This window comes from Sander lucioperca, chromosome 7 (assembly GCF_008315115.2).
Source record: "Sander lucioperca isolate FBNREF2018 chromosome 7, SLUC_FBN_1.2, whole genome shotgun sequence".
In the NCBI taxonomy this organism is placed as follows: domain Eukaryota; kingdom Metazoa; phylum Chordata; class Actinopteri; order Perciformes; family Percidae; genus Sander; species Sander lucioperca.
In genome coordinates this window covers 11431053-11444472 of record NC_050179.1, presented here as the reverse complement: position 1 = coordinate 11444472, position 13420 = coordinate 11431053, and the positions used below count along the sequence as shown (strand labels likewise).

At 39.5% G+C, this 13420-nt stretch overlaps 1 protein-coding gene across 3 annotated transcripts; it reads left to right on the top strand.

Annotated features, from left to right (window-relative positions):
* The first annotated feature begins 267 nt into the window (after positions 1–267).
* Positions 268–11444, top strand: sema7a (semaphorin 7A). 3 transcript variants are annotated; one of them, XM_036003312.1, is made up of 15 exons: positions 268–500; positions 796–935; positions 1796–1825; positions 1949–2050; positions 2295–2397; positions 3379–3489; positions 3801–3943; positions 5027–5205; positions 6059–6167; positions 7135–7330; positions 7526–7638; positions 8194–8336; positions 8815–8873; positions 8965–10492; positions 10621–11444. In XM_036003312.1, the coding sequence occupies exons 1-14, from the start codon at positions 398–400 to the stop codon at positions 9393–9395; spliced, it is 1962 nt and encodes a 653-aa protein (XP_035859205.1). In that variant the 5' UTR covers positions 268–397; the 3' UTR covers positions 9396–10492; positions 10621–11444. The 3 variants fall into 3 exon arrangements, with proteins under 3 accessions (XP_035859205.1, XP_035859206.1, XP_031139362.1); XM_036003313.1 differs by having other exon boundaries at positions 269–500; positions 825–935; XM_031283502.2 differs by having other exon boundaries at positions 269–500; positions 1949–2044.
* Positions 11445–13420: the final 1976 nt, after the last annotated feature.

Genomic DNA, 13420 nt, shown 5'->3' with positions numbered 1-13420 from the left:
GTCGGGTTTGAGTGTCTGGTAGCCTATCTAGCCTAATCTGTATTACTTAGACTATTTAGCCTACTATTTAACAGTTTTAAATGATGTAAAGTTTGTGATTTGTTTCGTTTATTGGCCTACATATTTGTTCTATTTAATGCATATTTACAGGTATTGTTGTTTATGTCATCTAGTCTTAACTTTTATTGACAAATAAAAAACACCCCGCCCACACTGATCGGTCCATTTGGGATGTGCGCGTCGGAAAGCGGACCCGGCCGGAGCATTAAAGGAGGCTAGGCTAGAGTAGATCCTGCAGAGGCTATCTCCCCGCTAGATAAGCACCTGTCTGCTTTTTTACCAGGCCGTCATTCTGCGAACAGAACAGAAGGACATATTTACCCTTTTAAGGCGCAAAATGAAGCGATTTGTTTACATTGTTTGGTTTGCTGTGGATTTTCAGTTTGTCCTCAATTCCCCGACTCTTGGATTTAAAAATAATCCCAGACTTCTAAGCAAAGGTAACGTCCACCTGTCATTTATTCACCGCTACGACAGCAATGTTTTAAATGTGTTCATGTAAAATCAATGTCTTGGTGTATGTTTAGAAAAGACAGTTACAGAGTTCATCCTGTCCTCAAATCCTGTTTGAACCCGCTAAGATATAGTTCAGTTTAGATAACTGCGGTAGCCTACAACTTTTGATGTCACTGCACGATACAGTAGGCTGACCTTCTAATCCCGAGTCATATAGCCATATGCTATAGCCTAGGCTATATATAAAATATGATAATGTGATGCTTCTCTTTTTCTCAGGTATAACCAATGATGTATTTGAATACCAGGTCTATCAGAACCACAGTGTGTTCTTCTATCATGATGACTATGAGGAGATGTACGTTGGAGGCACCGATTTTGTGTTGAAACTTGATGTGGATAACTATCATATTATAGAGGTGGGTGTTTCTGAACTTATAGATTTTGAATTGATCTTTTCATTTTGTTTAGTGTTAATTTATCACCTGCTATAGCCTACATGTACTTGTCTGAGTAGCCTACTCTTTATCTAGTGGTTTATTGACGGGCTCCCAGCTTGATATCTGTGTGGTTCATGATGGTGGCAGTGGAGTTTGTGATGCAGCTGGGGTCCTAATTAGATGTTACTGTAGCAGATGGCTGCCACAGAGCTATTGTTTGCATACAGGAGTCTGTCTGGCAGTGCCTGCTGACAGATAAGGCTTTTCAAAGCCAGCTAACATGTAATTTCAAGTCAGGAGAAGCTGCTTACTAACTGCTGCTGGTGAACTGCATGTCACAAACAGACCTGGGTGACATACAAAAGTTTCTATATTATAATAATCCAGAAAAATCAGAGACTGCAAGAATTAATGAATAATGATATAATGGTAGTTTTCTAAGAAAGAAGAGGAAAAGTGGTTCGGTTCTGACCATAAGACAGACATAGATCTTCATTTCACTAATGGATACCAGTCTGTGGCAGGAACAGCTGGAGCTACTTAAGAAGACATGATCTTATCTTGAGTGGAAATGTTTTTGGCTGAGAAAAGATATGTGAGTAAGAACCTAAAGTGTGTTTCAGATTTTTCGTTTTTATCTATATCCAGCTATTTCAAACATGCCTTATCGCCAAAAACGCCCGTCTTTTAAGCAGAGCTTTAAGTTCAGTATTCTTTTTGGGTGAGTAAGTGATTAGGTAATGTTTGCAATGTTCATTTTTCTCCTATAATGTCTAATTTGAAACTATCCTCAAGTGAAAACTATGTTAATTTATCCACCAATTGATGTCCCCCTGCAGAAATTTCTTCTGAAAACCCACTGCCAAGAGGTTAGTAACTAGAGAATGATAATTTTGTGACCAGAAATGACTTTCTAAATAATTGATTTTTAAAATGAAAAACATGATCAGTTCTTTGTGATGACTTGGCAATAACAGTCTCTGTATTTGTAGGGCCAATGTGCAAATGTCATCACTGTGATCGAGAAGTTTCAGGACAGCCTGTTTGTCTGTGGAACAAATGGACACAAACCACAGTGTTGGAAGCTTGTGAGTGTTAATATGTGTTGATGTCACTCAGTCAGACATATTGCATTTATTGTGGCTAGTTTATTTTACTGGCAACATCAGGGCAAAGCTGAATAAAGCATGGAGCTTTTTGGTGTCACGGCTGTGGCTCTGATTAAACTTAAATTAGCACCCTGTCTGTAATTTCAGTAGGGTGTTGGATGGCTGGTGTTTTGATACTTTTCCATCACAACTAACTTATCACAATATTCTGTTGACTTTCGTTCTACAGTTTTCTTCAGTGAACAACCAGTCTCATGAAATAGTGGAGAGTTATGAGGGGACTGGCATCTCTCCGTTCGTGTACACACATAACTCCATATGCCTCACAGTAGGTATGTTAAATATAGCTTTTTGTACAACCATACAGTAGCCCATGTTTTTGAAGGTTTAAAAACATGACTCAGGGTTGCAGACTTATGTAACCACATCAAGTCATGTGTAATAGAAGAGTTGGCAAACCACTGCACTTCCACAGAAATACACTCAATTATTGAACATCTTTGCTCGTTTTCATAGAATCCCTCATATAAAGCAGCATATTGGTGACTTAGGCTCAGGCGCTTAGGTGTTGTTTTTGATTCAGCCATGTCCTTGGAGCGCCACTCTAAACAATTAGTTAGAAACTGTTTCTTCCAACTGAGGAATATTTCCAAATTAAGAACACTAGTGTCAAAGGGTGAGTTGGAGATGATCATTCATGCTTTCATTTCCTCTCATTTAGATTACTGTAACAGTCTTTTTACCTGTTTGAGTAAGAAGGAGCTTTACCGTCTCCAGGCTGTTCTCACATTAACAAAAGAGCACACATCACACCTGTTTCAGCATCACTTCACTAGTTACCAGTCCTGTATAGAATTCAATTTAAAATCCTCGTCCTTACTTTTAGAGCCCTGCATGGCCAAGTTCCTCCCTACATCTCTGATTTGATACAGCTTCATACTCCTACCCGTCTGAGGTCGTTAGGTAAGAGGCTATTAGTGGTTCCCCGCACTCAGTTTAAAACTTGAGGGGATCGATCATTCCAAGCAGTGGCTCCTAGGCTGTGGAATGTCTTGCCTCCCTTTCTGCATTGTGTGAATTCTGTCAAATCTTTTAAAAAGCAATTGAAGACTCTGCTATTCAAGCAGGCTTTTACTTAGTCAAGGGTTTTTATGGTTGTTTGTTATGTTTTCTATTTGTATTTACATTTTCTTGTATTATAATTTGTTGTATTGTATTACATTTTATTGTGAAGCACTTTGTGATTTTTATCTGTGAAATGTGCTATACAAATAAACTTTACTTTCTTACTTATGTCTCTCTGCTATTTTTAGAGGGGGATCTATATACAGCAGCACCTTTGAATGCTGATGGAAGTTCATTACAATTCAGAAGGAAAGCTGGCAGCAGAACTAATGTCTGGATGTATGACAACTGGGTCTTAGGTGAGTAAATGACTGAAGTCCATTTATAATGTAGGATTAATACAACAGGGCAAATCAGCAAGAATAAATATTACTTTATCTTGTATGAAAATGATGCACCTGATTAGTATCAGTTTGTTCTGAGCGTGCTCAACTCCTTAACTCATTGTTCTGTCCACTCCCCAGGTCACTTTCATTATCTTTTGTTTTGGTCTCACATACCAAGCTTTTTGTCACAGGCCAATATTGCACATATTGTTGCTGACAGAGCACTGTACAATGAACTGCACTGTGCAGTGAAGCAGTTTGGTAAACATGTCCTCCTCTCACAGAGCCCACGTTCATCTCTGCGTCCTGGGTGAAGCGTAGGGAAGACCCTGACAACGAGAAAATCTACATCTTTTTCCGTGAAAAGAACTCTGATCACAACCGGGAGGCTGACCCCTGGATATCGAGGGTTGCCAGAGTTTGTAAGGTACGCTGGACATTGAAGTGGACTTGGCTTCAGTAAAGCTCTCATCTTACTAGACTGCCTCAGCAAATTACCCAAAACCAATTCAGTCATATTTATGCTAGTATCGATATTCAAAACAAGATAGGAGATGGCAATGTGATACTATTGTTTGGTTGGATGAAAGGACCAGCCTGGCCGTTGGAGGGTGCTAGCAGGGCTTTAAGCCTAAGAATGTGAAATATTGATGAAGGTTGTGTAATACGATCAAAAGCTCCAAAGGACCCACTAAATGGACCTTAAGGTGAGATTATTTTGTCAACTGTTGGTTCTAAGGATGAACTTTGAAACTATGACTGTACACATGAATGGAAACAGATCAACCAAACAGAATAAAGTCTGTATTTTTTCATTCGGTTTATAAAGTAGTATAAAATTAATGTATTGACATTGAATGTTCTATGAGAGTGTCGGCTGTGTCTCCTACAGTAACCCCTCTTGAATTTGCCAAAGGAGATGAAAGTCCACCGTCATTCAAAGCAGCTTTGATGTTGACTTTAATCTTCGTTAATTCCAGGAACAATGGTTAAGGCCAGCCACTATTTACAGTGGTTTTATGAGTAGACTAGAGGATGACATATTGATACGCTCGTATTGAGGGCTCAGGCTGTCATTATGGATAAAATGATATCCTTGTAGGAAATGTATTATTTACTTGCAATGTACAAAGAGAGATGGTAATAAAGCTGACAGAGTGCTATCCAGCAGTTACCGGAATATAAAGCCAGGCTTTGACAAAGGCACACACATAATAAATGCAGTTAAGGGCAACCATCTGCAGCACTGTGGTCTCATTTCCACTCCTTGCACTGCCGAGTCAGGCTTCCTCATCCTTTATTAACTAACCTGGCATGCTGCTGTGGTGAAATACAATCTTTTCAACACCCTTGTTATTTGACATCAGTGCAAAACCAAACAAAAGCTGTTAGGTGTTTTGTTCCAGGTATCATGGCCCATGTAACGACAGTCCTATCAAATAACCCTTGGTTCATGAATTTCAGTTTGCAAGAAAACTTCCCGGTGTGATTTATTGGTGTCATTTTGCAGGTAGATGAAGGCGGATCAAAAAGATTCTTCCAAAACATGTGGACATCTTTCCTCAAAGCGCGGCTTGTCTGTGGGTTTCCAGAGGAGTCGCTGTATTTCAACCGACTCCAAGACATTTATGTGATGCACGCTGAGGACTGGCATGACACAAGAGTCTATGCCCTTTTCACAAGCAGCTGGTTAGGCACTTTCCCTTCCTTTATTATCAGCAGCAGCTACGCAACAACATGAGCAACACGCTGACAGGGTAACAGAGAAATTGAAAGCTCAGCATTTTGGTTTTTTTACCTATGGAGACAAAACTAACCCTGGTTAGCTGTTGGCTTTGACTTACTACATCTATATATATAACAAACACAGAGGAGAGTGGCTTAGCCACCTGCAGATCTTGTTTAATGAGACATCATTTAGTATTTCTACCCTCTTGTTCAAGGTTCCATTCATTAAGATTAGAACCACACATAACTTGAATGTTCATTTCATTCCTTTTAGTCTCACATTAGGAGATGCACACATTTTCATGATTATACTTTGTGTACTTAAGAAGGTGTTCCAGAAATGTAGTCTTGCACTTCTATGTGTATGTGGTTGGGGGACTTACGAAAGATATATATTTTAAAATAGAATGCTCAAAAATAGCTATCCTGACTTTTAGTCCTTAAGTGGATCAAGCTGAATGGCCAAGGGAGATGCCCTTCTAGAATTTGACCAAGCCCCTGTAAGACTCTGTGCCTGATCTGGAAATTGAATACATATCTCTAAGTGTAATGGAGGGTTTGTCATTTATTCTGTCAGATACACAAAATTTACATCAATGTTCTATTTTGTGAGTACCGCACCGTAATTTAGTATTTGGTACTATACATTTTACTATTTTAATATGTATTCTCTTTAATTATATTTATTATTGTTTGTTAATTTGAGTCTTCTACTTATCCCTTGTTGCTGCAACGGTGAGCATTTCCCCATTGTGGGATTAATAAAGGATTTTGAATCTTGAATCTTGAATGAGTTATCTTATTTCTCTTCTAGGAACTCCACAGCAGTGTGCATCTATTCAATTGGAATGATTGAAGAAATATTTGAGAACTCAACTTTCAAGGGCTACAACGAAGTCATTCCCAAACCAAGGCCAGGAACGGTAACATTTGTTTTGTTGCTATGTTGCTGTGTTGAGACTGAATAGTTCCTTGAAGGGTTTTATTTTTATGTCCAACCATCTCATTGGCATCACTCACATTTATTGTGGGAAGTTTTTATCACATTCCATAAGTAAGGTTGTAAGTTAAAAAAAACACAGGCATGTTACATAAATGGGTGAAAATGTGGAAAATTTATCCCCATCAGCCTTGTAGTTGAGAATCTTGACTTGTGTCTATTCTACTGTCTACTTTATTCCCTTATAATGCCCATATTTAAGGCTTAATGCTTATAATGCCCATATTTAATGCTGTCTTTTTTAAACTTTATTCTTGCACTGCTATAGTTTTTATATTACCATGTTTACATTATTCTCTTATATTGTCCATATTTTATTTAATTTAATGCTGGTGTCTACACTTTATCCTTGCACTATTGGACCTATTTGCACTACTACCATGACACACACCCTCATACTGAATCACAGGGTCAGTCTCTGCCCTGTCACTGTAAGCGTCTCATGCTTATACATCTCTTAGTACATTCATGTGGATTTTTTATTTTATCATCCTGTTTATGATGTGTGTGTATGTTGTGTGTGATGTCTGTACGCTACTGGGACCTTGAATTTCCCCTTGGGGATCAATAAAGTATCTATCTATCTATCTATAGAGGCCCCACAAACAGAAACAGAATTTCCTCTTGTTGTCTTGTTGCTATGTCTTGTAAACACATAGCAACAAGTCCTGTGCCTTCCATCTATGCAGTTTATAGCTTTTAGGAAATGTTTATCTGGTTTGTTTTTATACAACTTTAAATGTCTTCAGTTTTGTGTACCTGAAGATGTTAGAATTGCTTACCCTGTGTAAACAAACATTCAGTTTATGTTTCCATTTCCTCCAGTATACAAATTACTTTTAGATTAAAAAGAAAAAAGAAAACAAAGTTAATGCCTATGTATTTTTCAGTGTGTAAAAAACAGCAGGACCCTGCCACTGGCCACTGTCAATATGGTGAAGGATTACCCAGAGATGACTGACTGGGTTCACTCTGTGCATTATAGAGCTCCATTTTATATAAGCAGCAACAACTACACCAAGATCGTTGTGGACCGAGTCCAGGCAGCAGACCAGCGCGTGTATAACATTCTGTTTCTGGCTACTGGTATGTTCTGGTTGGGAAAAGATACATTGTTCCTGGTCTTCCGTACTTATAGCTATTTATGCCTTGTGTGTTTCCTTGTTGATCCGGCTTGTAATCATGCATTGTTTGTAATCGCTGTGAGGAACAATGGGCTAAAAATATAATATCAATCCCAAAATAGCAACCCTTCAAAATGCTGCTGTGCTGTTTCAACAGATTCTGGAAAGATCCATAAAGTCTTAGAGGCTGGGTCAGAACCTTTCATCATCTCTGAAACGCAACTCTCCAGCCGTTCAGCCATACAATCAATGAAGCTGGACTCCAAAAAGGTATTTAAAATGACAGTTAAAATACCATGCATTGTGCAGCGCAGTGTTGTCAGTTGTGTTTTTGTCAGCCACTGCCCTCAGGTCAAAAATAATTTTTAACATGAAAATTAAATTTTATATTTTAAAGCTGCACTAATCATTTTTTTTAATACAAAACTCTCATCAACCTCATTTCCAGCCGCAACAGGCAGCTATTTTCAGCATAAAAGTTCTAAAAAAAAACAACTGTATGCTCCTGTCCAGCACCAAACAGCAGACAGACAAAATTAGCGATTAGTGGAGCATTTAGCAGCAGAGAGAGACAAGAATTTCCCTCATTAGTTGGTGGAGACCAAAACAGAGCTAAAAGGTAAATGAAATATGGGACTTACACACCGGTGCATCAGAAACATAACTCCAAGTGCTTTCGTGCATCGTGTCTGCTGGGTGTGTATATTGCCGCTTATTTTCTAGCATGTTCCCCATAGCAACTTCATATGGTCATAATATGTCAGTGTTGTGTTTACAGCTTTTTGCACTGCACCCAAGGGTATGTTTCTGTCTCCCTTTGCTCAGAAAAGGTTAGTGGTGGGTTTTTCGGAGAAGATTTCTATCATGGATCTCCAGAAGTGTCAGGAGAACAAGTCCTGTGCAGATTGTGTTCTGGCTCGGGACCCGTACTGTGCCTGGACGACGTTTGGGTGTACCCCAACTGTCCCGTAAGTGGAATGTGGACTGCATTCAAAACAAGTTACTTTAGCAGACTTTTTTATACTGTGCAAAGAATTATCATATTACAACATATTACAGCTAACAATATTGAAATAGCTGCTCTCTGCATGTTCTTCTGAAAATCACCTTTCTGCAAAAGATAAGAATACATGTTGATCTGGCTGGGTTGGCTTAGTGGTAGAGCAGGTGCACATATACTGAGAAGTTTATGCCTTGACGCAGAGGTCCAGGGTTTGAATCCAACCTGTGACAATTTCCTGCATGTCTTCCCCCTCTCTCTCTGCTTTCTCACCTAGCTATCCTGTCAAAAATTAAAGGCAGAAAAGCCCAAAAAATAATCTTTCAAAAAAAGAAAGTCAGCCTTATTTTAAAAAACAAAATGGATCACCGGGGCAACATCACAGTAACTAATTTCTCACAAAGAAATGCACTTGTTGAAAGATCTGTTTTGTTTTTGTTGTTCAGTGGGGGCATTCAAAATATCATTGATGGGAACAGAACTGTGTGTCCTACATCAGTAGAAGGTAACTAATGATGACACTTATTCATACACACTTGCTAAGGGCTCAAAAGCTTTTCATTCCATCCCATTGTATCTTCTTTTTATTCTTGTAGAACAAAAACAAGTAAACCGGACCAAACGGGAGACGGCTCCACCATCACCAGTGGATTTGAGGACAGCTCACTCTGTCCCACTGGGTGTCTCTTTCTATCTGTCCTGTCCTATAGACTCTTACCACGCTGTTTACACCTGGGAGCATGGAGGCCAGAGCAGCCCTTGTCTGCAAATGCAGTCTAACTGCCTGCACCTCATCCCCAACATGGCACAAGAGAACTATGGCGGCTACAAGTGTATTTCCAAAGAGAAAGACTACACTAAAGTGGTGAAAACGTATCAGCTTATAGAGCAGATGATCCCAGATACAAATGAAAAAACTGACAGAAGCAATTCCTTTGGCAGAACAACTGATGCATCAGCTGTGGTGCAGCAGAAAGCATGGATCACCCTTGGACTGGCTGTAACATTGTTGGGGATTTTCAGATAGGTGCATCCGCAAAAATGACTATTTAAACGTTACACTCCTTTCTCTTTGAAAAGCTTTTCTGCTGTTCCAGATCTCATGTTTGAAAATCTAACATCAAAATCCCCAGGCCCTTTGTCCTTGCCATTGCTCTCAGGCCAGGACGCAGGCAACATTAAAGGAAATCCACTTTAACACCAGCAGGACACGCCTGCTGAGAACCTAGCACCTTATTTGTGCAAGCGGTCACACAGCTGTGTTTGGCAAAAAAAAAAAAAAAAAAAAAAAAAGTTTTCAAGTCTGCAGGAAAATGCTGTAGCCAAGTTTCTTTTTAAAAGAGAAGCCAGAACAGGAAGAGGTTGGTTTGATGGCGAGAAGGAATTTCTTTTAACAAGAGCTAAATCCAAACCAAAGCACACTTTAAAATGTTATGATCATGACTGCAAAAGCTTCAGGTCAGAGAGTACAGTAGACAGTAAGTAGGTGTGATGGAGTAGTGCGCGAACATGTTGAGGCCAGCTTTTTGATCTGTGGTCTATTAGAGGTCAGAAAAAGGTAAAGTTCCTGTGTAAATTCCCTCTGTGCCCCACTCAAGTGCACTGCTGACAGATTATTTGTTTTAGATTGTTATGGGAAGGGTGGAGGCAGCCAGGGACCCTCCCTGAATTTCCATGTTGAAAAATAGCCACCTTGTTTAATTTCCACTTCAATGTTGACAAAAAAGTACATTTGATTGAATAACACAACATATATTTTTGCAGTGACAAAGAGAAACACATCAATATTAGCTGCAGTGTGAGCGATGGAGATTAGTCCCACATTCCACTTGAAGCAGAACAGATTTTAGTTGGTTGTTGAAGGTGATAGATACATTGAAGTTTTATATAAGCTACTTTTCCAGTCAGTTATTTATATTAAAGTGAGATTATGTAACTTTTGTCATACAGTAGCCACTGTTGCCACAAGTGATAATTACGGGATAAATGCTAAAACAGTACAACACCAGCAAGAGTAGAGAAAAGTAAGAGAACAGGCTTAGTAATGGCCATTATGGAGCAATATCTGGCTAAAGTCTGCTAACATTAGCAACTAAAAGCTACCAATAGATCATATTGGGCCAAGTAAGGGGTGTTTGGTGATTTTTGCCCCCAAAGTCTCCTCCCAGGCAGCACGGCAATGGTTATGTTTAGGGTTAAGGTTAGGGTTAGCTGCCTGGAAGGTGACGTTGGAGGCAAAAAACACCATTGAGCCCAAGTAAGGCTGTAGCAGCAAACCCTTCATGTATTGAATTAAGCAGTGTTGTGTTTTATTGCTTACGGATTCAACTGACATAGTCTCAATTTAAACAAGAAATTATTCTTTAAAATGTTTAAAAAACGACTAAGCTAAATATATTTATTAAGTTAATAGTATTTTGACAAGATGTTTTGTTTCATACTGGAGATTGTTATACATGCAAGCAGCATTGTGTCCTTAAAAAGTAATATTTTGTATAATGATTATTTGAAAATGCTCCTTAAAAATGTACAGTAAGTGCATACGATTGATTTCCTGCTCATTCAAATAAAAAAAGGAGTCATAGTCACGTCTCTCTTCGATCCACTCATAAGTGGTTTCAAGAAGGTAGTTTATTCATCCTTAGTAGGTCATTCCTTCATCAGACATGGCACTCAGTAAACCATGTGCAGACTGGTCAGAGTACAGGCAACAACTAAAGATCTTTAGCTTAATCTGTTTTATTCCTGGATCTAAAGTCTCAACCCTGCTAATGACGACAAAGTGAGTACATCTTGCTTATACAAAGAAAGAAAATAAAACACAACTACCCTGTATCCCTCCAGCCATCACTCCACAACCACCCATGTAGAAATCCTGCATTCATGTCCAGATTTTCTTTCAGATTAAGTAGTTTAAAAGCTTCGTTAGAATTTTCCTGCTGTTTATATTGCTGTCATCTAAAATTAACCTTACACATCTACATCAGTCAAATCTGATTTTCAGATTTTGAATACTTCTAAATTTTCCACCTGACACAAAAATAATCTGGGATTTTTTTATGTTAGTGAGTTGAGACGAAAAATCTGGAAGCACAGTAATCTAGGCGTGCTAGCTCTCTTGTTTGTGACCAAACCCTGCTGTTACTATGTTGGGTTGTCATCCTTGTGTTTCTTTCCACACAACAGTGACTTCACATATGAAGTAATATAAAATGTGTTGTACAAGGCTCCACCAATACCACCAATTATGTCACTTGTTTGCCATTTTAGGTTACAACAGACAATCAAGAAAGAGGTGGCTCTGTGTGAACTGATTTGTTTTCCTAGCGGTGTAGTCATAGGCTGATTATGAGACTACACCACAAGGCTGTTGTTTAGCACTTGCTATTTGGATATCTCACAGAGTTGAAGGGCCCATATTGCATATAGTACTCATCCCTTGTAAAGTCCTATTGATAAAACTGAGGGGATGGACACTCACTTAAAATGTACCATGATGGTTTCTTTCTTGTGGCATCTTCAAAGTGAATGTTTAGGCTATTCCTTCAGGTTTTCAGTAAGACTTTTGGGGCTCTGTTATTGACATGAATGACTAGGCACTTTGACCATGCAACAAGATATGCAGAGTCAATAAGCGACTTTTGAGTTCATGAAAAGCACTATATAAATTCAATTTATTATTATTATTATTAATAACACCGACTTAAGGACCCCCTGAGCCCTTGGGCACTTGATCCTGGTAGGCACGTTCAGTAATCCACCCATGGGTGTAGGGCTCAGCATGACTAGAGATGATTCACCTACAGTTGGTGAATCATCTCTAGTCATGCTGAGCCCTGTACATGTGTCTTGATGTTTTGATGTTTTGATTCAGATCACTTAAGCCGGAGCTGACCGCACCTGCCCTGACAGCTCAGAGCCTCCTGTGGTTACATGACCTGTAGACTGTTGTTGGCTGCTGAGAAGGGTTACTCACAGTTCAGGTGGACATGTCAAACATTTTTTCATATGTCTGTGGTGTCTACATGAGCCATTGTTTGAGCCACCCTGTTTAATTAAATCCAGACCATCTCTGTTCAAGCTGAAGCCTATTTTAAAAGTGCCAATATCTCTTAAATTGAGTGTCAGCGTCAGTTCTGGCAGGCCAGGTAGTCAAGACGCTGCTAACCGCTATTGGTCAACAACACGGTCTCATCAGCTGATCTGCATCAGTTAAGTTGCAACAGCTGATCTGCATTAGCGCATCAGCTGGTCACTCCCCTCGCTGCTAAATGGCTATACTCAACAGGGCGCGCTACTTAAGCTGATTCAGTTGGCTCCTTCTGCTTGCTGCCTTAGCTGCTCCTAAATGCTGCTACTTTAGCTTGTTCCTACTGCTGCTTTAGTTTGCTCCAAATGCTTGCTGCTCGCTTTTTGCTACCCACCTCCTCCCCTGCTCCACCTTGTCGTGTATAACGTGGAATTTGCTTCTATGTCATTGTTGCTTCTCTGTTCATATGGGGGAATAGTTTAGCTCTCCCAGTATTAAACTGTGTGAGCGTCCCCTAATGCTGCTGCTGTCCCCTGACTCTCTGCTTTTTCATGGTACTCATGAAAGGTCAGGGGACTCCTCTGAACAGAGCCATATCGCCAAATTTAATTCCTAATTTATTCAATAAATTCTTAAAGCTTTCATTGTCTGTGTTGTTCTTGACGTTATGGACCTGACAGAACTGTCTTAACTGCAGCTCTGAGTCTGGATGGCGCCAAACTGCAGTCTAAACTGTGAGATATGGTGACCCTCTGGTCTCTGCTGTGCTCTGATATGAGCCCAAGTAGGCCTTGATCCCCAGATGATTTGGACCACGGTTTACAGCTCCACGTTTTCCTGTTGTGTCTCAGGAAAAGGAATGTCTACTGAAAGCCAAAGTAAAGGAAATCATGGAACAAAAACAAACAAATACAAACTTTTTTTCTAAGCAAGGAAACAACAGTCATGGTTCATGGCTGGAACCCCACCCTGAGGATTAAAAACAAACTGTAGGCCTACTACATGTTCCAGTGTACAAAATA